The sequence below is a fragment of the Mastigoproctus giganteus genome, chromosome 5, assembly GCF_048544385.1.
Source record: "Mastigoproctus giganteus isolate SK-2022 chromosome 5, ASM4854438v1, whole genome shotgun sequence".
Lineage (NCBI taxonomy): Eukaryota > Metazoa > Arthropoda > Arachnida > Uropygi > Thelyphonidae > Mastigoproctus > Mastigoproctus giganteus.
In genome coordinates, this window is record NC_143579.1 from 185,260,658 (window position 1) to 185,284,314 (window position 23,657).

Below are 23,657 nucleotides of genomic sequence, written 5' to 3' on the forward strand. Positions count from 1 at the left end.
CTAAGTTCCAAGAAATTCAGCCTGAAAAATATTGTTTCTTTTAGTTTTATGCATAAAATGATCTGAAATATTAAGAATAGGAAAATACACAGATAGATTACTGGATAGCTGAAATAAATTGATTGGGATTTACAGAGTTTACCAACTCAACCACAATACAGGCATACCTCGAATAACGAATAGGATGCGTTCCACGAAATTACTTCGTTAAGCGAAACTTCGTTTTCAGAGGTAAAAATACTATGGCCAGAATAGGGATACGTTCTTACGTAAAGAAAATGAAAAGCTTTTTTTTCGGACAAAGAAAAGTTTTATTAAATAAACAGTCAACTTATATACAAAGTGAAATCACATTTTAAAATACGAGTCTAAAGTTGATTGTTTATGCTCTTTTTCTCTTTCATTTAACAATTGCCTATACGGAGTTATTGCATTTAACACTGATCGCTTAACAATAATACTTCTTCCTAAATCAGGATCATTTTCACTAAAAAAATTTAATGTTTTCAATGTCATTTAAGCACCTTTTTAAATCTTTGGTTGTTAACACTTTTTCGGCAGGAACTTCTTTAACTTCGTCTTCATTACTAACAAGGTTTTCTAAATCTTCCACTGAAAAACCATTGCCTTCTGCATTCAATAAATTTCTAACATCCTCTTCATTGACATTTTCGAAACCTATTGATTGAGCCATCTGGATAACTTCATTTCCAATTTCTTGGATGTTATTTTCTTCTTCTAGTACAACTTCTGGCCATATTTTGCGCCAAACTCCATTTAAGCATTTCTTAGTGACTTCTTTCCAAGAACTATCAATGTTTTCAATTTCGTTTTTAATGGTGAAGTTTTTCCAAAAAGTTTTAACTGTCATTTCCTCTTTATCCTCTAGTTCAGTTAAACTGCTTAATGTTCGACGCAGATAATAAGCTTTAAATGATGCTTTTCCTCCCTGATCCAATGGTTGAATCAGGTAAGTTGTGTTTGCTGGAAGAAACACAACTTTGACAGGAATGCATGACAGGAATGCAACGTGTTAAGATCAGTAGGATGTCCCGGAGCATTGTCTAACAACAAAAGAGCTTTTTCTTCAAAGTTGTTTTTTTGACAATACCGTTTTACTTCAGGACAAAAGTGGTTAACAAACCAATCAGTAAATAACTCCTTGGTAACCCACGCTTTTCTATTTGCTTTCCATATTACAGGTGAATTCATTTTTATGTTACCTTTTAACACCCTCGGATTTTCTGAATGGTATACTAATAACAATTTTAATTTATAATCGCCAGAGGCATTTGATCCAAAGAGTAACGTTAAACGGTCTTTGGCTGCTTTGAACCCAGCAGCTGATTTTTCTTCAATAGATATGAAGCTTTTTGTTGGTAGCCGTTTCCAGAACAAACCGCTTTCGTCAACATTGAACACCAAATTTGGAAAATTTTCACGTTCAATTATTTCCTTTAGTTTTTTTGAAAACTTATTTGCAGCTTCTCCTGTTAATTTTACACTATGAATCCTGGCCCGTTTTTTAAATTTCTCGAACCAACCACGAGAAGCCCCAAAGGTTTCCGTAATTTCTTCAGTTTGTTTAGATTTCAGGTGATTAAACTGGAATATATATTTTTTATGTTAAATGGGGCTTGAAATTGCCGACTTCGTTATATCGAAGCTTCGTTATCAGAGGTAACGTTAACCGAGGTATGCCTGTATATCTACTTTGCTTATGTGGCAAGTTAACTTTTTAATCAGTTAGCAATAAATTAACATTTTAATTATTCACGTGATGAATGCTTTCTACTTATTCTTAATATTTCCATGTATCATTATTTTACAGAATAACCATATATTGTTCATTTCAAGATAAAACAATCAACTTCTATTTTTCACTTCTTTAAAGTAGAGAGCTTTATTGTAAGTCCATTCTAAAGATGGTTATTTTACTCACTTCTTTTTTTAAAGTAATCTAAAAGGGCTTTTTACAATATTTTATAAGTAGATTAAGATATAAAATTAAATTTGCTATTAAACTAGATAATTTACATTTCCCCAATCAAACTAACAATTCCTTCTTTCAGGAAAATTGAGAGCAAAGTGGAGGAGAAATTGTTGAAGTTAAACATAAGAAAGGCACCTGAGGTGTATGGCTATCCAGTTATATTAAAAGAGACAGCAAAGGAAGTAAGCAAACCCTTAGCCATAATTATGAGAACATCTTAGACCCAGGGGAGGTACCCACGGACTGGAGATGTGCAAATGTATCCCCAATTCACAAAGGGGGGGGGGATCGAAGGGTGACATGAGTAATTACAGACCAGTTAGTTTAACTTCTGTTCCGGGTAAAATAATGGAGTCACTGGTTAAAGATGCATTGCAGGGTCATTTAGACAAGACTGCAGCAATAATTCAGACCCAGCATAGGTTTGTTAAGGGAAAGTATTGTCTGACAAATTTGATTGGATATTATGATGTGGTTACAAAGGAACTGGATTCAAAAAATAATTTTGATATATATACTTGGATTTCAGGAAAGCTTTTGACACTGTTGCACATGGAAGACTACTGTACAAATTTGAGCAGAATGGTATTAAGGGTAAGTTGCTACAATGGATAAAAGGATGGTTAAGAGGGAGAAGACAGGGGTGGTAATCAATGGGTGCTGCTCTTCGTGGACTAATGTTATTAGTGGAGTACCACAGGGTTCGGTGTTGGGTCCACTGTTGTTTTGTATATTTATCAATGATATTGATGAAGGTATATCAGGCTTAGTATCGAAGTTTGCAAATGATACAAAGGTTGGCAGGGTTGTTAATGACAGTAATGGCAGTGTGCTACTGCAACAGGATCTAGAGAATTTCGGCAGATGGGCTGAGAAGTGGCAACTGAAGTTTAACATTGACAAATGCAAAGTACTGCATATGGGTAGAAGTAACCCCAGAGAAACGTAGAAGGGCACCAATCTTGTTGCCCTTCTCTGTATATGCTCAGGCAAATCTACAATGTAGACAGGCAGCCAGGGCAGGTCATGGGATTTTATCAATGATATACAGGAATTTTGCCAGCAGAGAAAAGGAGGCAATTGTCCCTCTGTATAAGGTAATGGTCAGGCCACAGCTTGAGTACTGTGTACAGGTCTGGAGGCCTCATTTTAGAAAGGATGTAGATTTGCTTGAGCATATACAGAGAAGGGCAACAAGATTGGTGAGGGGAATGAAGGGATCCTCTCACCAAGAGAGGCTTAAATTCTGCAAATTGCAGCAGCTGGAGACTAGGCACCTGAGAGGTGATCTGATTGAGGTGTATAAGGCATTGAATGGGTTGAGCATGCTGAATTCTGATGGGATTCTTCCACTTGTTCAGATTACGAACCTAAGGGGGTATAAATTCAAATTGAGGAAAGACAGATGTAGAATAGATATGCGGAAATTTGCCTTTAGTCAGCGGGCGGTTAATTGCTGGAAGAAACTCCCATCTGTCATTGTGGAAGTTGATAGGTTAAATAAATTTAAGGAGGAACTGGACAAACATTTAGAGGGAATTGTTTTGTAAATTTTTTTTTTTTTTTTTGGATGATGCATCACATGCCACTACTACTACATCTCACGTGAGACTAGTGTTCCAACTAGTGTTCCACAGAACACAGTTTGGGAAATGCTGGTATAAGGAAATGGTTAGGCCACATCTTAAATATCACATACAGGTCTGGAAGCCTCATTTTAAAAAGGATGTGGATCTCTTAGAATGGGTGCAGAGAAGAGTAACCGGATTAGTCAAGGACATAAAAGGTTACTTGGCACAAAAAACTTCAGTTTTTTTGTGCTAAGAAAAAACAGGCACCTGCAAGGAGAAAAAACTTCAGAAAAAACAGGCACCTGCAAGGAGACCTGATTCAAGTGTTCAAGGCTTTAGATGGATTGAGTAAACTAAATGCTGATGGCATCCTTACTCTTGCTTAGAAACACAAACAAGGGAAAACAAATTTAAACTGAGAAAGGATGATTACAGGGGAGCTATGCAGAAATTTGCTTTCAGCCAGTGATAGTTGATTGTTGGAACAAATAACTGGTGCTGTGATCAAATTCAGGTACTTTCAGTTCATTCAGCTGTAATTCTTAATTTCTTTTTCTTTGTACTACAGCTGATTTGTTGAAAGATGATTCAGATTTAAGTCTTCTGCAGCTGCTACCATTTAAATTACTGTTCCAGCTGATGAGCAAGCAGTCTTTGAATGTTGCCTTTTTAGCATAACAAATACATTTTTTATTTATGATTTCATTTTCACACTTTCTCATCAGTTGTTGCCCTTTTCATGGTTGTTTCTGTGGTACACAAATTAAAATATACTTCAGTTATCATTGAAAAACTAGTATATGCTAAAGAAACTTGAAAATGTTATGTATATATATTGCACTTTCATTCTAGCAACAACAATCACATGAATTCCACTGAGAAATTTGAGCAGATATTCAAAGAAGTATTAAGTCCAATGTTTACATAACCACTTGCTTCCACAACAAGAATGCCATATGGCTAGTTTTATCTACATAATAGTGCAGATAAAACAGAGATAAAATGCAGAGAAACATAGGTAAAATGTTAAAAAAATATATATATTACTATAAAGAATAAGTACTAGGATATTATCACTAGTGAACTGATGCCTGGAATTTATCAAGCTCTGCAAGAGATGTATTATTAAGCAATAAATGTAAAGAAATTTCAGCTCAAATGAGCACCATTCATATCTCACCACATGCAGCTCTGTTGAGTACAGCTGGTGAGATAACAGCATCATTAAGTAAAGCATTAATAGAGAACTTTGTTATCAGTAAGATTTTAAAAAAATAATAATTTTTTATTAAAAAGATAATATATAGAGTAAGATAACTATATCGAGTAGATTCACAGAGAATTTCCTGTGAGCCAAGCAAGATCTGACTGAATTTATTGCATGCATCTCTTAAAAATATGCACAACACAAAGGATAAAAATTCTGTCCAAAAAAAACCTTAAAATATACAGAATATTATACACATTCATTCATTTGCTGAATGGCAACATTCAAATTCTAGTATTGTAATGTATGGTGCTGTGAATTGTTTTATCCTTTCCCAAAAACATGAACATATGAGACTGTAGATTTTTGGCAAGAATCACAATTGTGGCAATGAGCAGCAATTAAAGGGAAAAAAAAAAACAAAAACCCTTCAATTTTTAATATTTTTCCCACTGACCTCCTGCACTGCGTACACATATTCATGGAATATACAGTATATTTGTATATATACACATAAATGAAAACACACATACACACAGAGCAATATACTCGAATGATTTTTCATCTAGCTGGCAATTTTTTTTTTTTTTTTTCAAGGAACAGCTGCACGCTAGAAAAATGTAAACCCATTTTATAACCTTAGAAATTGGCAAAAAATAATTCTATTTTCGATGCCACCTTTATTTTCAATCTATTAGGATCACAATTGTGAAAAATACATTTTTTATATTGAAAAGTTATGATTTTAATTATTATTTTTATGAAGGAAGGAAGGAAAGGGCATTTTAAAATATGCCATTCCATCTGACATGCCTTCTGCATGTGCACTGACTTTTTTTCTTATCACTGTCTGCATTAGGGAGAGGAATGTTTGTTTGTTTGTTATTTGGTTTTTAGGAGCATTAGCAACTAAGGCCATATTGCTCCGGGAATATGCAGTGGTCATTCCCTGACCTTTCCGCATCCTCTGTATTTGGTAGGGAGAAGAATACATTGTTACATAGCTAGCATCGTTCTCATCAACTCTGAAATAAAAAGCCCACATATTCCAACAGCTGAATGCCAGTCAGACACTGCAGTAAAACATGAAACCAGGGTGCATAAATAATTAGATATGAGAGATAGCACTAATTTTAATATTCTTATTTTACAATAATTATCAAGAATAGGCTTAAACAAGTATGTTACTGTATTGTTTATGGGCAAATTTCTTCAATAACAAAACAATTAATGAGAGAGATAAAAAGCCTAAATAATAATGAAGGAATATTCGTTATTCATGATGGCATCACTAATAGATATTTTAATTTTTAAATTTACTTTTTTTTTTTTTTGGTGAATGAAATTCACTGGCATGCTTGCTAGTCAGTTAAGATACACTTATATCAACTTCCACATATTTATGTCACATAATATATACAATATATATATATATATTTTTTTTTATCATTTAATTCAACTGTAAAATTCTTTGTTTCTTATCAAGAAAACACTTCATGTTCTATGCCAGTTTGCAATTACATTTTGTATTCTGTTGAAGTATGCTTTCTTGCCAGATATACAGAACATTTTTTTGAGCTATCCTACATACCTAGATGGATATAGAAAATAACTCAAAGCACTTATAAAATAAGATCATTAGGTCCTAAGTCTAACTTTAATGCTGTAAAATCCCCTTGCAATGAATACCATTTTAACAAACATTTCACTATAATGAAAATATTTCTAGGTCTGGCCAACTTCTTTTATTATTAATGCTTTGTAAGTCTCATATAAACAAAATATGTTTTGACAAAAAATTCAGTACAATGAATTATTTTCAAAGCAAAGTATTCACTACATAAAATGTATTGGTTTACAACAAAAGAAACACATAAAGTTGTTTTTTTTTCTATATATTAGAAGAATAGTGCAACTGGAGTTGAGAAAATAATGATTCATTTAAAAAAATAGCATAATTAATTAGAATTTTTAACGAATTTTGCCTATCCTCAGTCAAAGAGCAAAATTCTGAACATGGCAAGCTGGTAAATACTGTTTAGCTGCCTCCTTTATGTTATATATATGGCAGCTGTTACAACTCAATCCATACAAAATAGCATAAAGTAAAAAAATGCTCAGAACTTGGATATAACACAGAAAAAATATCAAAAGTTTCTTACCACCTTGTAGCTAGTACAATCAGGAAGCTGCTGGTATATAATTTTAATTTATAATTTTCTCAGCACTTAAACTTGATAAATTTAGCAATATAGAGGGAGGAGAAAATAGAGTGGACAAAATGTTTTGCAGCTAAATGGCTGCCTCAAGAATTCGTACAATGATATTCAAAAAAAAAAAAAAAAAAAAATGACTAACCAACTCTGACTAAGCAACCAGTTACAGCAAATTTCACTTTACAGTGAATTTCAATGAATTATTGAAATGGGCTATACTGAACTCAGTAAAGGGGACACATCCTTTTGACCCAGCAGTGTCTGCTTTAGAAAGGTTTTTGCTGTGTTACTATATTATTAGTGTAGAAATAAAAATAATTTCAACTGAAAGAAAAAGTGAGAAAATATTGTTTTACTTACTATTTTTAAATTTTGATAAGTGAAAGCAGGAGTCATCACAGACCTTACATGTTTCCAATGTTCCCCATGCAGTAAAGCAAGCATTTTGTCAACTATAGGATCACCTATTCCTCCAGCCTAAAATATGAATCCAAAAATGTGTCAAGATCATCTCATAAAAGAACAGCTTGTAAATAAATAGATATTTACTGTAAATTCATTACTTATTTACAAGTATAATCTATGTTGATATGGCTATACAAGAGTAGATTACCATCATGTATGCTAGCAGTTTGAATTCATCATTATAAAACAGGGATCTAAAAATAAATCTTGGCTAAATGCCTGAGAGTATGAAAGAGTTGTTTATGCATGGGTACTGCACTTGCATCATTTCTACTGCCTAGGTAGTATGAATGCATCGTTTAATTATATCTCATATTGTGAATACCTTCACACTAGTGGCCGAGGTATTGCACTGCTTCGAATAAGTAATGCTTCACCAGTGGAGAAGACTAATGTTACTTATTCTCGGGGGATATCCATGGTGATATCTGCTGAGAATAAGATTACACTATAATAACTGCTGAGAATAAGTTTACACTGATTATAATGAAGTTCCTTCATTACAACAGTGTGATCTTGACACAGAGGCCATATAAAAAATTCCTCAGTTATACATAAAACTTCAAGTTCCACTACTCACTGTAAGACTTTGAATTTGCACGACTCATTGTTAAATGCCATGTATATACTACCTTACCCTACCTGGTATCCTTAAAGTTAATTTAATTTTGATTTGTACTGGTTATAATTCAAATACATGTAGTCACTGGTCAATAATTCTCCGTTCTAATGCTAATCTAATATTCAGTAGTTAGCATTTGCAGAGAGTGGACATTTCTCTCTTTGCTCTGTGGATAGGTGATCGCGAAACATAGGGGTTCACAAATAAGTTTATAATAATGAAGAAGCCAAAATTAAGAAGTGTCATGAGGCAAGAATGGTTGAACTACTTATTGCTTTCATATGCAAAAAGATTTAACTGCTGCAGTCACTGTAGAAGAAGTAATTGATGAATTTGTCGCCTTTGTTCCTTTTGAACGTAGAACACTATTATAATAAACAAACAAATAGACCTAAAAACATCATAAACCTAAAAAGGTTGAATATTTATTAGTTACAAACTATTATAATGTATTTTAATGTGTGTTTTTTAAATGAATTATCATATAAATTTATTTTTTAAATAAATAAAAGTTTTATTTTATATACAAAATTGTATTTATAAAAATATATTTATTTAAAAATAAAATATTTTATTTTTTATGGGGGGCCCAAAATGTGGTTGGCCTCCCTTTTGTTTTAGGTTGCACATACCTATGATTAGAATGGTCCACACTTGTAGGTACAAGAAATATATTTTGTACAGATACAATACATATGAACAAAGGTGGTACAAGGATTTTTGCCAGTATCATTAAGATTTTGCCAGTACCTTAAGGGCTCAGGGGATCTGCTAGTCAGGGGAGCGAGGGGGATATGGATAAGCATTTCTGATGAAATGGGTCAAAGTAATTCTTGCACTCATCTCAAAAGATCTTGTAACAACAGCTAATAATGACAAGATGTTCTGTTAGTTGCAATGTATCTCTTAGATACATACTAGGTTAAATTTAAAAATTAAAGACTATGTTTAAAAATCACTCTAGTTTAATGTTCTGTTAGTTGCAATGTATCTCTTAGATACATACTAGGTTAAATTTAAAAATTAAAGACTATGTTTAAAAATCACTCTAGTTTATTCATAAATAACATATACAAGAATTTCAAATGTTTATACATTAAGAAATTTTTATTTTTGCATAAATTTTTTTATATAAAATATTTTATATAAAAAATTATTTTTTGTCTTCTTGTTCATTGAATAGTGCTTTTTTAGAGCATGATGCACAAATCATTTCTGCGTGCTCTAAGTAGAGGTATTGCTTACAATTTATGCAAGAATACCTTGTCGGTCTGGTTCTCTTTGTTGCTTGCCAGCAATTAGTGCACCACTTGCGAATGCTCTCCTGTTCTGCACTTGCAGAAAGCTCAGTACTCTGTAACCTTAGTTGAAGGGAAGTTGCACTTCAAGGGACCACGCTCCTCTGATGAAGTTCCTCAGCCACTAATTCTATAGAAAGTTGCTTGAGGAAGAGTCTGCGGCTCTTTACTTCTTTTTCATTTCCCATGTAGATCACTTGTTCATTGATTCTGCTAATATTTAGTATAGTGTACTATATCATCATCGGCCAACAACGACAAGCTTGCACCACACTAAGTCGTGCACAATCTGATCCATGGTATTTACTCCAAATTTGGTTGCATTATAAAATGTTACAATTTCTGGTTTCAGCTGTTACAATTTCTTGTTTTACGGTCAATGGCATCATCAAAATGCAAGGAGGAAATCAAGATGACATTCTTTGATTTCTCTGTCATATAAGGAACAATTGTTGCTTCTTCCCTGAAGCCAAACAAACTATTTTTCAGGTCAACTCTTGGCTGAAACAAATTCGACTGGGAGTTGCGGTTTGTTCTTTTTTATTGTTCCAACATAAGCAAGTTTTGTTTTTCTGAGTTCCAAAATCAAACTGACATCAGTAAACCAATTATCAGCCATAATGTTTCATCCAGTCCCATGGATAGGTTCTGTCAGTGTTCTGACAACATCAGCTGGTCTATTGCTGACCTTCAAGTTGCTTCCCTGTGTATATTTCAAGATTGTAAGAGTATAGCACCGTAGCATCTATTAAGGCATATATTTTGAGTCCATATTTGTTAGGCTTTGAAGGTATATAATGTTTTAAACTGCATTTTCCCCTGAAGGCCTCAAATTTCCCACTGAAATTTTGTTTAAAGATTCATTAAAATTCATCCATTTGAACAAATCCTGAATCCATTTGAACAAACCCCATCATCAAAAATATTTGATGAAACAACTTTATGAAACATTCATCAAAAATATTTGATGAATGTTTCATCAAATATTTTTGGCTTGCTTATCCTCCAAGTCTTCAAATAAACTCTTAGCCTTCTCTTAATTAGTATTAGAATAATAGGTATTCGATGTTGATTCTAATTGTCTAACCACAAAACCAAATGCTTTTCCATTTCATCCACGACTTTTTCCTGCTTCTTGCTAATGATTGTTGATTGCGCTGGCACAGCACTCTTTCATGTTCCAAGATTCATTCTTTGTCTTTCAGAATTGTTGCCACTGTTGATCAATTTATATACCATACATACACAAAACATCTATCATTTTCTCACTGCGTTCACAATTCTTTATTATTTATACTTTATTTTCCATCGTGATTGTACTACACTTCTTACTAGCAACCTCAGCATTCTTACTCTTGTGTTTTTACTGTTCAAATAAAAAATAACTGTAAACAATTCTGACTATGTATGTACATCAAATGTAATATGCACTAACTAACAAACTAATGAACAATATCAGTGATGATCGTGCATGTGCTAACACTGGCAAGCAGCTTTGTTCGTATCTCTAAAAGTTCTTAAGTAGGGAAGTAATTTTAGTAAACTATACAAAAACACTTAGATTTACCTGCATATACAGTAATGCTAGGAGAGTCATTAATAAAATGAGCAAATTCAAATTCCTAGTTAGGGTAACTAGCACTGACATAATAGGGCTAACGGAAATGTGCTACAATGCAGAAATTGGGAATGGTGAATTTCACTATGTATTTAGGAATGATAAGGAAGACAAAGTGTGGTGGAGTCATGCTTTTTATTAAAAGCAGCCTGGGCATGACAAAAGCTTTGCCAGATTCAAAATGCATGCTAGTATAGAATCTATGTGGTTTGAATTAGTTGGAAGCAAATGAGAGAAGAAGATTGTGAAGATTCTGATGACAGCATCTACATACAAATGGAATGGGCGAGCAAGGGTGAGTGTCTTATTATGTGCAATTTCGATTTACTCCTAACTGATTGAAGAAAGTTGGAGGGAAAATCACCATGGACAATTTTTAAATGAACTAGATGACTTATTTGTATAGTCATGTTAAGGAAAGTACTAGTGGCAAAACATTTTGGAGCTGATCATCATCCATGAACCTGATGACATAATAATGCTAACATTAAAGGAACCATCAGCAGAGAATGATCACAGAATTCTCTGTTAGATGATGATGGTGAAGAGAAAGAGAAAATACACTAGAATTAAAGCTACCATCATAGAAGCCATGAATGTATGGGGGGGGGGATCAAAACGTTTTCCCCTGAGCTTCTTTTGTGTATTTTATGAATGTTATGTCTCATTGATTGTATTACTTGTTTATCTAGTAATGCATACCAGAAGTTACATTGCTCTAACTTTTGTTTCTTTGGTTACAGAGGTGAATGTGCGAAAGACTATCATTGTGGATAAAGTTAAATATCAATCAATTATCAAATTCCTGTTTTTGTAAGGCAAACAGCCAAGGGCTATTCAGAAGTTTACAGTGCATGGAAATATCTGTCTATTGCATAACATTGTAAAACAGTGGAGGAGACAGTTCAACAAGTGTGGCCATGAGAGTGTCCATGACAAGGAAAGAAGTGGGCAGCCATCCACTTTTCATACTGCCAAATTCATGCAGAAAATTGAACAGCAGGTCCTCAATGACCACGAGATTACAATTAGACAGATAGTTGTTGAGCCTGGAATAAGCTATGGATCAGTGGAGAGCATAATTCACAACAATTTGAATAAGGTCTCAACACGATGGATTCCTTGCTTGCTCAAATGTTTTCAGAAAGAAGAGGCAGCCTGCTCTGATGAATTGATCACTATGACAGTGATCCTGACCTATTTTTTTCTCTGATTGGTGACTATGGATGAATTATAGATACATCACTTTGACCAAGAAACAAAACAGGTTTAAAAAAAAATAAAATAAATAAAAAAAATCTGCAGGTACGGTGTTGCTGTCAATTTTCTGGGATGAGATAGGCATTATTCTCAAGAGAACACCTAGAGATTACATAGTTAAGGTTTTTGACACAGCATCACACACGTTGTTATGCAACTATTTTTCTATGTGACCTGTAAAATGAAATGAATCAGTCAACCTCTTTTACTTTTTGTGTCAGTCCTTACCTTTTCAGCCATGATTTCATGATTACTATTTTCCTATCATGTAACCATTATGGACTGACATCACATGTCCCCTGCCAATCTTTCCAAGTTTGTCTTATGATAAAAAAAAAAAAAAGGAGTAAAAATGAAATATAGAAACACTTAGCTAACTAACCAGGAGCAGAATTATACCACAGAATTAATTACAAATACAAAAGAAAACTGAAATTTACTGAAGTAATAGTACTACTTAGGTTTGTGAGTTTAATACTAGTGTTTTAAAAACATGAAAAAACAAGATTTATATTTAATTAAACTTCTTTGTAGTCCAGAGTTAATCCATCAGTAATCATATTAGAAACATCATAGATAAAAAAAAAAAAAAATATATATATATATATATATATATATATTTTTTTTTTTATGTAAACCCCAAACAAGAGAGGTATTAGAACCTATAGTACTTAGTACCATGCTTGGGTTGAAGGTTGAGAAGAAGAAAGAAGATATTTGTTGACAATGGACTTGAACTTCTGTACACTGTAATTTTCAGGAAATACTTATGAAGGAAGGTTGTTCCAGAAAACGGCAGCTGAATGAATAAATAAACGAGGAAGAAGAAAAGTTGGTTCTGTGAGTTTCAAGTTGGACAGTAAAGGGATGTTGACTGGTGGCGGCATGTGTTCGGACTGCTTTGAAAGAGAGAGCAGGAATTATAGAAGCCAATTCAGAACAGTGCCCATGGAAATATCTGTAGAAGAGGCATGCAGCAGGAACAGTATGTCTATGAGACAGCGCGTGTAGAGACTCTGTTAGAGATGAATCATTAATTAACCTAACTGCCCTCTTCTGAATGGAATAAAGCAACCCGAGAGAGGTTTTGGGGGCACCACCCCAGATGTGGGAACAATATTCCATGGAAGGGCAGATTTGCAATTTATACAGAGTGAGCAGCTGTTTGGAAGAAAAGTAAAGGCGAGAGCGAAAGAGAAAACTAAGTTTTTTAGATGCAGAGGAAGAAATATTTGTAATGTGCTTGTGCCAAGAGAGATTAGAAGTCAGGATAATCCCCAAAAGCGATATATCATTTTGCCTAGAAATCGGAGTGTCACTAAAGATAAGCACAGGAGCAGAAGAATATTTTTTGCGAGATATAAGACAAGACTGAGTTTTAGAAGGATTGAAATCAATTAAGTTGTCTTTGCCCCACTTGAGAATTACCTGGAGATCGGCATTTAAGGAATTGGTAGCAGATTTTCGAGAAGTTGAAGTTGATTGAGCAGGGCAAGGTTTCTCAAAATGGAAAGTGGAATGCAATGTGCTATCATCGGCAAAACTATGGATAGGATTTCCAGTCAATGGAAGAAGGTCATTAATATACAAGAGAAAAAGAGTGGGGGAAAGAACTGAACCTTGGGAGACACCGGCATTAGTGGAGAAGTTAGAAGACAGAGAGCCAATCTACCATCACCCTCAGTGAGCGGTCAGGGAGAAAATTGGATAACCAATTACAAAAAACAGTTGGCAAACCATAAGATGGAAGCTTGTTTAGAAGACCTTTATGCCAAACATGATCAAAAGCCTTTGAGTTGTCAAGAGCAACTGCTTGTGTTTCATCGAACTTTTCCATTGAATTAGTCCATAAATGGGTAATATAAGCCAGAATATCATCAGTGGATCGACACTGACGGAATCCATACTGGCGATTGTTGATCAGATGGAAGGTTTCTACGTAGTTTAAGATTTGGCGGTTAATTGATTTCTCCATTACTTTAAAATGAGTAGAAGTAATTGCAATGGGACGATAATTGGATGGGAGGGATTTGTCACCCTTTTTAGGAACTGGCTGGATATGAGCAAATTTCCAAGCAGATGGAAAAACACCTTTGGAATAAGAAAGTGAAAAATGGCGGCAAAGAATAGGAGTACGTTCAGGAGCACAGGTTTTGAGAACAAGTGGAGAAATACCATCAGGACCTGGAGCTTTCTTAGCATCAAGATTCATCAAAATCCTTCTGATATCCTTTTGACGGAAGACCACAGGAGGCATTGAATGGAGCGTGTTGGGAATGGTGGGAGGTGTTTTACCAAGATCATTAATACATGAGCTGGAAGAAAAATGGGATGCTAGCAGGTCAGCTTTATCCTTGGCTGAAGTGACAACAGAACCATCTGGTTTGGACAGAGGTGGGAGCAGAGATGAGCAAACGTTGCGGCCAAGGCTTTGGCAAGAGAGAAGAATGCTCGGCTACCATTAGGGCAAGAAGCAATTTTTCTACTCTTAGCCTGTTCAAACTCTACTTCGGACTGATTAATAAGTGCTTTACAATTGTTGCGAGCTTTGGTGTAAGCAAAAAATGAAACTGAAGAATTAGAAACAAGCCAATTACGATATGCAATGTTCTTCTCTTGAACAGCCTTAGCACATTTATTGGAAAACCAAGGTTTAGATAAAGGACGAGATTTTAAAGTGGAGTGTGGGATAAAGGATTCCATTCCTGCAAGAATAATTTCACTGACACGATCTGAGCAAACGTTGACATCAGAAGTTTTGAAACAGTAATCCGACCAAGGAAAAGAAATCTTGAAGTTCATCCTATTTTGCATTCTTGTAATGCCAAACAATACGAGGTTGGAAATAGCCACGAGATAAAGGCTCCATTGGAGAAGAGACAAGCACCAAGTTGTGATCTCAGGTGCCTAAAGGACCTCTCACTTTGACCGTGAACTTAGAAGGGTTGTTTGTGAGAAAAAGATCAAGCGTGTTGGCTGCATGGTTAGGATTATCTGGTATTCTTGTAGGTAAATGAACAATCTGTGCAAGGTCATTAGAAATTGCAAAAGCCTCAGCATCTCGACCAGCTGGGTTGGTACTAGAAAACGGAAGCCAGCTGGAGTTGTGAACATTAAAATCACCAAGGAAAATTACCTCACTGTTAGGAAAGTTGGACTGGAGAAAGTCAAGTTGCAAACAGAGGAAGTCAAAGAGCTGCAAGTGATTAGTAGAGTTGGGAGAATGGTAGAGACAACAGATGAATTTGACACAATGAGGTAGAGAGATTTTAAGCCAGAGAAAAGATCGAAAAGAGAAGATTCCAAATTACCAAGTCTCTAACTAGGAATATAGGAACGGACATATGCACAAGTACCACATTCGAGGTGAAAACAATCATACAGCAAATAATTTGGGCAACTGAAATGAGTAGACGTTGAATCAACCAATAACTGAGATTCTGTCAGAAAAAGTACATGGGGTTTGGCAGACTGCAAGTGAAAATGGACATCGTTGAGATTAGAATTCAGGCCAAGCATATTTGTGAAATGAATTAGGAAATGTTTGGGAGGTTTAGATCTTTTCGCAGATAAGCTTACTCTATTAGTTTGACAATTCATGGCATATTCAATAGTAAGAAAAGGTGGGTGGGACATGCTGTATGAAATAATGAAATTTTTGGATATGCTGTACACATGGTAAGAATATACCCAGATCCTTGACATAACGTGGCTTCGTCAATGCCCCTGCATACACACTACTCAGACTTCCTCCAGTCACTATCTGGCAGAGTAGAGGTAGCAAGATTATACACTAGCTGATCCGGAAGCCTCCTATAGAGTTACCAATAGGTTCGGTCCGGTGTACTAATTAGTAGCCGGCCTGCGAACACTGTTTTAGAGATGTACCTTTGAAATGTAAGGAAGATTAGATCTCGCCACGATGTTCATTATAACCTCAAAAGTCATCAATCATACTGCATGATGGAAGAGATGGGGAAGGGTTGACCGGAACTTAGCTCTGGAGACTAAACATGGGTTCCACCACTTCAAGCCTCCAATAAGCAAAGTGGTGGTATTGAATGGGTTGATGAGCGTCATCTACCACCTATTAATGCCTGGTAACTCAGAGGGCGGCATTCCTCCATGTGGTGTGGGCGCTACAACATGTTTGTCTCTGCTCATGTTTGTTCACACCTGGGTGGTCACCCACCATGTGCTTGTGCATGGAAGTTATAGCCAGGATTACTAACAGTCCCACCATTGTGAAGGTGCAAGCAGAGGATTTGGCTGATACAGACTGTCCGGACTTGGCTGAATTTGGGTCCACTTGACTTAGTGTCACCCAAATATCAGTTCCATTAGCGTTTTAGACTCCCAGTAGCAAATATAGCTTGTCTGGCATATCTGAGAGAATGTCTGTGACAACCTCAGGGACTACACAAGAATTACATACAAGAATTATATACACACAAAAATTACAGTTATAAAGGATATCACTCAAACTTTTCTGTACATTATAGGTATGAATATTGATGTGTCTACTTAAAGAATGCAAGGAGGAACTTTGTTCCAATGTTCACTGTTATTTGGTTTTTAACAGCAATAACAAATAAGGCCATATTGCTCCGGGGATACGGGCACTGGTCATGGGCTCGAACCCTGGTGTAATCAAGAAGAGTGTGCTACGCACTGCTGCCCCTGCCCACCTGGTTACGGAGGTGCCAATGTTCACTGTGACAATCCCCAAGTGAATCAGGTAATCAATGTTTCACAGTTTTTATCTTGCACCCCCCCCCCAAACTACAATTTTCCAGGAAGAAGAAAATTAGTGTTTTCTCAATCCAGGAAACATCTAAGCTCTATTTCTTCGAAGCAGCATCAATGTACTTGATGAGCCATTTTTATCAATGACAGTAAATGTTGTCTTAATAAAAATAAATGAAAAGTCCTGTCACCATGGAGGACAGAACATCAAAATCCAAGAAGAAACATCACATACTACCATCTATCCAGCTTTATGTAGACCATCAAGAATAACAAGAAATCCACAAAATTTTCATACCAAATAAAATTAGTTCTACAAAGTAAATGGTTTGTAATGAATACAGTCTATAATAAATTTGGTTTGCAATAAATATGGCCCTGCAGCAAGTTTAGCTTGCAGCTCGTCTGTTATGAAATTGGCCTGTGATGAACTAACTTAGAATAACCATTCTAATTCTTTTTTTTTTTTTTTTTTTCCTTCACAACAGTACCTTCAGTATTATCATTATTACTGAATAACAGGAATATGCAGTAAAATATAAATTGCATCAACCATAATTATTTTCTGTAATCACAGGGTAAACACCATAAATTTTTTTTTTTTTTTTTTTTTTTTCTTGTTTTCAACTTACTCTTCTGCTGGTAAATGAATGGAAATCTTTCACCAGAATATGCTTAATTAAATTTGGTTCAGCAAGTACCAGTGTTGGACGAGTGCCTTCATATTCCCTAGAGAGGAAGAGAATATATTTAATTCAAAAACTAAAGTTTTATATGAAATCTAAAAACTCTATGGTTCACCAATTTTCTTATTTTAAATAAGAACAAAGAGTAGCCAATTTTTATCTAGCAATTTAATTGTAAAAATGAAAACCGATATGCAAATTATTACAGAACCATTATGAAATAAAGTCTTAACAGAGGCAAAAGAACTCCAAAAATATTTCTTGCAAAATACCACATAAAATATTTTATTATTATATTTTTAGAATGAAACCTCAAACATGAAAAATATTAAACATACAGGACCTAGTACCATGCATAGGTTGAAGGTTGATGAGACAGAAGATACCTTGTTGATTTTACCCTCAAATTTCTGTAGATTATAATTTTCAGGGAAATACATATGAAGGAAGGTTGTTTGGAAAAGAGCGGGAGAATTACAGATGCCAACTGAAAATGACAATATTAGCATTAGTAGAGGCACACTATGCAAGAAAGCAAACTTATGCAGCATCAGCCAGAAGAAAAAAAAAAAAAAAGCTCCGATTTCACCCCTCCATTCATTCCAAATACATGTCCAGCTCAGCCTTAAATTTATTTAGGCTATCAACTTCCACAACAAAAGATGGAAGTCTGTCCCACCAATCAACTACCATGAACTACTACCAATCAACTACCAATATCCATGAAGTATCTATAGAAAGGCATGCAGAAGAAACAGAATATCTATGTAAACAGAGAGTGGAAACATATTTTAAGAGATAGGTCATTAATTAACCTGGCTGCCCTCTTTTGAATGGCTGAGAAGTCTAAGAGAGTTTTGGGGACATCACCCCAGATGTGGGAACAATATTCCATGGTAGGGCAGATTTGAGATTTATAGAGTGAGATGTTTAGATGAAAAGAAGCCCTAAGAGCAAAAAAGAAAACCCAGTTTTTTAGATGCAGAAGAAGGAATAGTTGTGATGTATTTATGCCAGGGAGATGTCAGGGTAATCTCTAATAGAGATACGTGATTTTCTCTAGAAATCTGAGCACCATTGAAAATGAGCATTGGAGTAGTAGGCTCATTTTTTTGCAAGATAGGATAGGGCAGAATTTTGCAAGAGAGAACACTGAATTTTAGAAGGATTAAAATTAACTAAGCTCTCTTTATCCCATTGGACAATTACAATGGGATCCGGGAGTTCACCATTTAATGAAATGATATATATTCAAGAAGTTGAAGCTGTTTATGAAGGGCAAGGTTTCTCAACCTGGAGGGCAAACTGCAATGTGCTATCATCAGCATAACTATGGACAGGATTTCCAATCAGCAAAAGAAGGACATTAATATTCAAGAGGAAAATAGTGAGTGAAAGAACTGAACCTTAGGGAACATCAGAAGACAGAGCCATCTACTATCCCCTGCAGTGAGTGGTCAGATGGAGAAAACTGTATACCCAATTGCAAAAATACATTGACAATTATAAGATGGGAGCATGTGTAGAAGACCTTTATGTCAAACTTGATCAAAGCTTTACAAATATCAAGAGAAATTGCTTCAGTTTCACCAAAGTTTTCCATTGAATTTATTCATAAATAGGTGACATGAGCCAACATATTACCAGTGGATGGACACTAAGAGAAGCCATATTTGCACTGAAAGGTTTTAAGATGGTTTAAGGGTTGGCAGTCAATGGATTTCTCCATTTCTTTGGAAAGAGAAGAGGTAAATGCAATGTGACAACAATTGAATTAGAGAGTTTTTCACCCTTTTTAAGAACTGACTGGATAGCAGCAATTTCTAAGCAGAAGGAAAACACCAGTGGAATAAGAAAATGTAAAAATGTGATGCAGAACAGGGATGAGTTCAGCAGCATAGGTTTTGAGAACAAGTGTAGAAATGCCATCAGTATCTGTAGCTTTTTTGGCATCAACATTGTTCAAACTTTTTGACATCTTTTTGACTGCAGACCACAGGAAGCACTGAGTGGAGTGTACTGAGAATGGTAGAAGGTGGTTCATCAAGGTCATCATGCAGAGTTAGAAAAAAAGTAGGATGCTAGTGAGTCAGCTTTATCTTTCATTGCAGCCTGTACAGAAAGAAGAGGAGGGGAGGGAAGGGTTATGTTTTTAAAAAAGCACAAAATTTAAGGCAGTGCATCCAGTTGACATGAGTGGCCAGTGCAATGTTGAATCAGTTAAGTGAGACAAGCACTGGAAAACAAAAATGAGAGGAGCATGTTATAGGACTAATGACTGTGACAGTATAACAAACAGTTGTGCAGATATATAGAAAGGGGAAGTAAATCAGAATGTCTTATAATGGAGATTAACTTTCCAGATATTACCTCGACCTTTTTGGTTGTTCAGCCACATAGCAGTAAAACTTTTGAGGATTTACTGGATGATTGTTTTTTTACACCAGAGAGGCAATGAGAGAAAGCAATACTTTTGATCTGATTATTAGCAGTGACTCTGCATGCATTAAGGGTCAGCAGATGTTTGTTTGTTATTTGGTTTTTAGGAGCATTAGCAACTAAGGCCATATTGCTCCGGGGATATGCGGTGGTCATTCCCTGACCTTTCCGCATCCTCTGTATTTGGTGGGCACGGGCTCGAACCCCAGTCTAATCAAGAAGCGTGTGCTACGCACTGCTGCTCCTGCCCACCTGGCTACGGAGGCGCCGGGTCAGCAGATAAGACCCACTAGGTGTCAGTGATCACAATGTACTGATGTGGGATTTACGTAAAGATGTAACTACTGTCAAATGCAAGGGAAATGGCTTTTGATTTCATAAAGATCACTACAGTACTTGTAGGGAGTTTTTAAATTCCATGCAGTGGAACCAAATGATGAAGTTATCAACAGAAAATCCTAAATGGGAAGCATTCAGAGATGTTTTAGAAGTTATCACTACCTATATGAGGATGGAAACACATAGGCAGAGAAGAAAAATGCACAGGTTGTGTATTTTCTTTTTTTTTTTTTATTATTAGTTTTTATTTACCTTTATATTTTTATTTTATTTTTTTGACTAGTGAAGCAAAAGCCTGTGGCTTCCTTGAATTATATGGCTAATATATCCATACCTCCACTTTTGTTATATCATGATGGCTCTGTTGTACCATCACCTAAAGATTAAGCAGACTTACCTTATTTTTATTCAAATTCTTACAAGAGATGAATTTGGTTCATCCTATCATACTGAATGCATTTGAATTCCTTTGTTTTCTAACAGGAAGTTCTGAACAATATTGGTGCCAAGAAATCTAAAGGTCTTGATGTTAGCCCATTTTGTGTAACCTTCAGTACTCTTATTCCAGTGGATTTTTTTTTCCCCCTACCAATTTGCAATTCTCTTTCTGGAAATTTGCTAATATCAGACCAATTCCTAAAACATGTGAAAAATTTTTCCATTACATTTATCATCCTATTATGCTTACTTCAACTGTTCCTAGAGTAGTGGAGAAAGATATCACTGCCAAATCTTACATTATCTTGATACTTTCCCTCTAATTACAGATGCCACTGATTTTATTATTGTAATCCACTGATGATGTCTTGATTTATGTTACTCATTAGAGGATAATGTCCACAGAAAAGTTAGAGAAACTCAAGCAGTTTGCTTTTTACATTTCTAAGGCATTCAACTATGTTTGGTCCCCCAAATTTCTGTTCTTTCACTTACTCTTTTTCTCATATATATTAATGACCTTCTTTCATGAATTGGAAATCCTATCCATAGTATGGCTGATAATAGTACATTACACTTTTCTAGTTCATAAAACCATTCTTGCACAAATAGCATCAACTTCTCAAATACTCACAACGAGTTCCTTAAATGCTGATCTCCAATTCTCCAGTGGAAGAGAAGAAAACAATTAACTTTAAACATTCTAAAAATATAGTCCTATTTATTTCTCCCACAAACAAGTCTGCTGCCCCCATGCTCATCTTTAACAACATTCTGGTTTTCTAAACAATACACATCTTTACTAAGGATAATCCTGAATTTTAACCTTCCTTGGCTAAGCATATCACAAATATTGCTTCCTCTACAATGAAAAACAAAATCATTTTTTGGGCTTCATCTTTTGCTTTCATATTATTTTATTTATTAAACAGCTGCTAACTGCATAAATCACAAGTCTGTTCTATCATAGAATATTGTTTCCACATCAGGTGTACCAATTCCTGATGTGGTAACTATATTCCAATCAAATTCTTAGACTCTATCCATACCTCTCTTATTAACCCACTGTACTTCCTGTCACACAAACATTCAATTTCTGCTGCATGCAATTTCTACAAATATTTCCATGAATACTATTCTTCTGAATTAGCACCTGTAATTCCACCTATTTATTCCAAACCAGTTTGAACACAATCATCAGCCAGTTAACTTCTATTCAAAGTGCATTACTGAACTTGACAAACTTAACTTTTCTTCTTCATTTATCTCTTCTATTTATGTTATTTGGAACAACTTTCCTTCTTATGTAATTGCTGAAAACTATGATGTACAGAAATTCAAATCAATGTCAACAGTTACATTCTACCTCTTCTCAACTCCCAACCCACACATGATACTGGAGTACTACTGGTCCCAATAATCTTATGTTTGTGGATACTAAAAAAAAGAAAATAAATAAATAAATATTTAGGTTTTCTCTAAGCAAAACTATTTACCCATACAGCCTTCCATATTTCTTATATGCTCTCAGCTGCGATTCATGAGCTGGCTATAAAGGGAAAAAAATGTAAATTTTAATTGTAATTAGTAAAAAAAATAAATAAATAAAATTCATATAAAATATAAGCTAAGAGAAAAATTATTTGTATACTTTCACAATGCACTTATCAGTGCTCTTAACTCTGAAGAAGGATAGGAACATAGGGTTTCTGATAGCAGTCATTGGTATAAAAACACTTCTTGCACAGATAGTAATTCATTTGGATTTCCTTTGATCCAAAGCTTTAGTGTCAATAAAATCAACCTATCACTAACATCAATGGCTAATGAGGTACAGAAAATTACCTGATTAGAAACCTCAGCACCTCCAACTGGAGAAGTGCAAAACAGGAGAGGGTGTAACAATGAGTGCAAATAAAACAGGCCTTGACATAAAAGGCTAACCTAAAATTTGTTTAATAGTTATGTAATTATAACAAAAGGTAGGAGGAATTCCAAAACTATGTACCTGAGCCTCAGAATACTACTACTACCATCCTGTCTCCAGGATGAAATGATGTTGTTTAAGTCATAAAATGTCCTTGAAAAAAGCAAGGTAGCTAATTATAAAAGATGAGGACTGTGGTTTTGGACAATTCAGCAGGCTTACAGGACAATCTGACAAATGTATAACTTAACATGGAATGTGAGCTGGAGAATATTAATTACTAGAGCACTTACATTTGGCAACAAAATGAAATATTTTTTTTGAACAAAGTTTATCCAATAGAGGCAAAAATTGTGTACCAGTTATTGTTGGTTCTGACATAAGTCATGATTAATTATGAATGTGCCAAAAACATGTAATTGTCTTAACATTTTTGAAATTTTATTTATTTATTTTTAAGTTTATCAACTGGAATGAAACAATTTGGTCATCAGCTTAAAAAAAAAAATATGAGCCAAAGTAGATAACAAAACTTTACCTTTCCCAGTGATTGCAAAACTGATCCAAATATGGGATAAGCTCTTATTGCTGGAATTCCATTTTTCTGCCAAAATCTTTGGTTCCTAGTGGTGTAACTGTAAAAAAAAGAAAGTAAAATAAAGAGAAAAATGGTTTTTTTTAAATTCATTTAGATATTTTAATCATGAAAAAGTTGGGAAATAATTTTGCTTACTTAAATGAATATATAAATTTCTCTTTACACTCCATGCAGTTCATAACATGCCATGTATTTTTTATTTGTATTCAATTACTATTTATTATTGCATTCAAG

At 34.8% G+C, this 23,657-nt stretch overlaps 1 protein-coding gene across 3 annotated transcripts in view; it reads right to left on the reverse strand.

The window, feature by feature from the left end:
* Positions 1-23,657, reverse strand: part of LOC150085924 (cytochrome P450 3A24-like) — a 120,168-nt gene that overhangs the window by 78,219 nt on the left and 18,292 nt on the right. For all 3 annotated transcript variants that reach the window (XM_090373584.1, XM_090373583.1, XM_090373582.1), the window contains exons 2-5: positions 23,364-23,460; positions 22,395-22,447; positions 17,629-17,725; positions 7,348-7,464 (exon numbers count right to left, since the gene is read on the reverse strand). In XM_090373584.1, the coding sequence (XP_090229710.1) occupies positions 7,348-7,464; positions 17,629-17,725; positions 22,395-22,447; positions 23,364-23,460 (364 nt within the window). The remainder of the gene's footprint in view (positions 1-7,347; positions 7,465-17,628; positions 17,726-22,394; positions 22,448-23,363; positions 23,461-23,657) is intronic.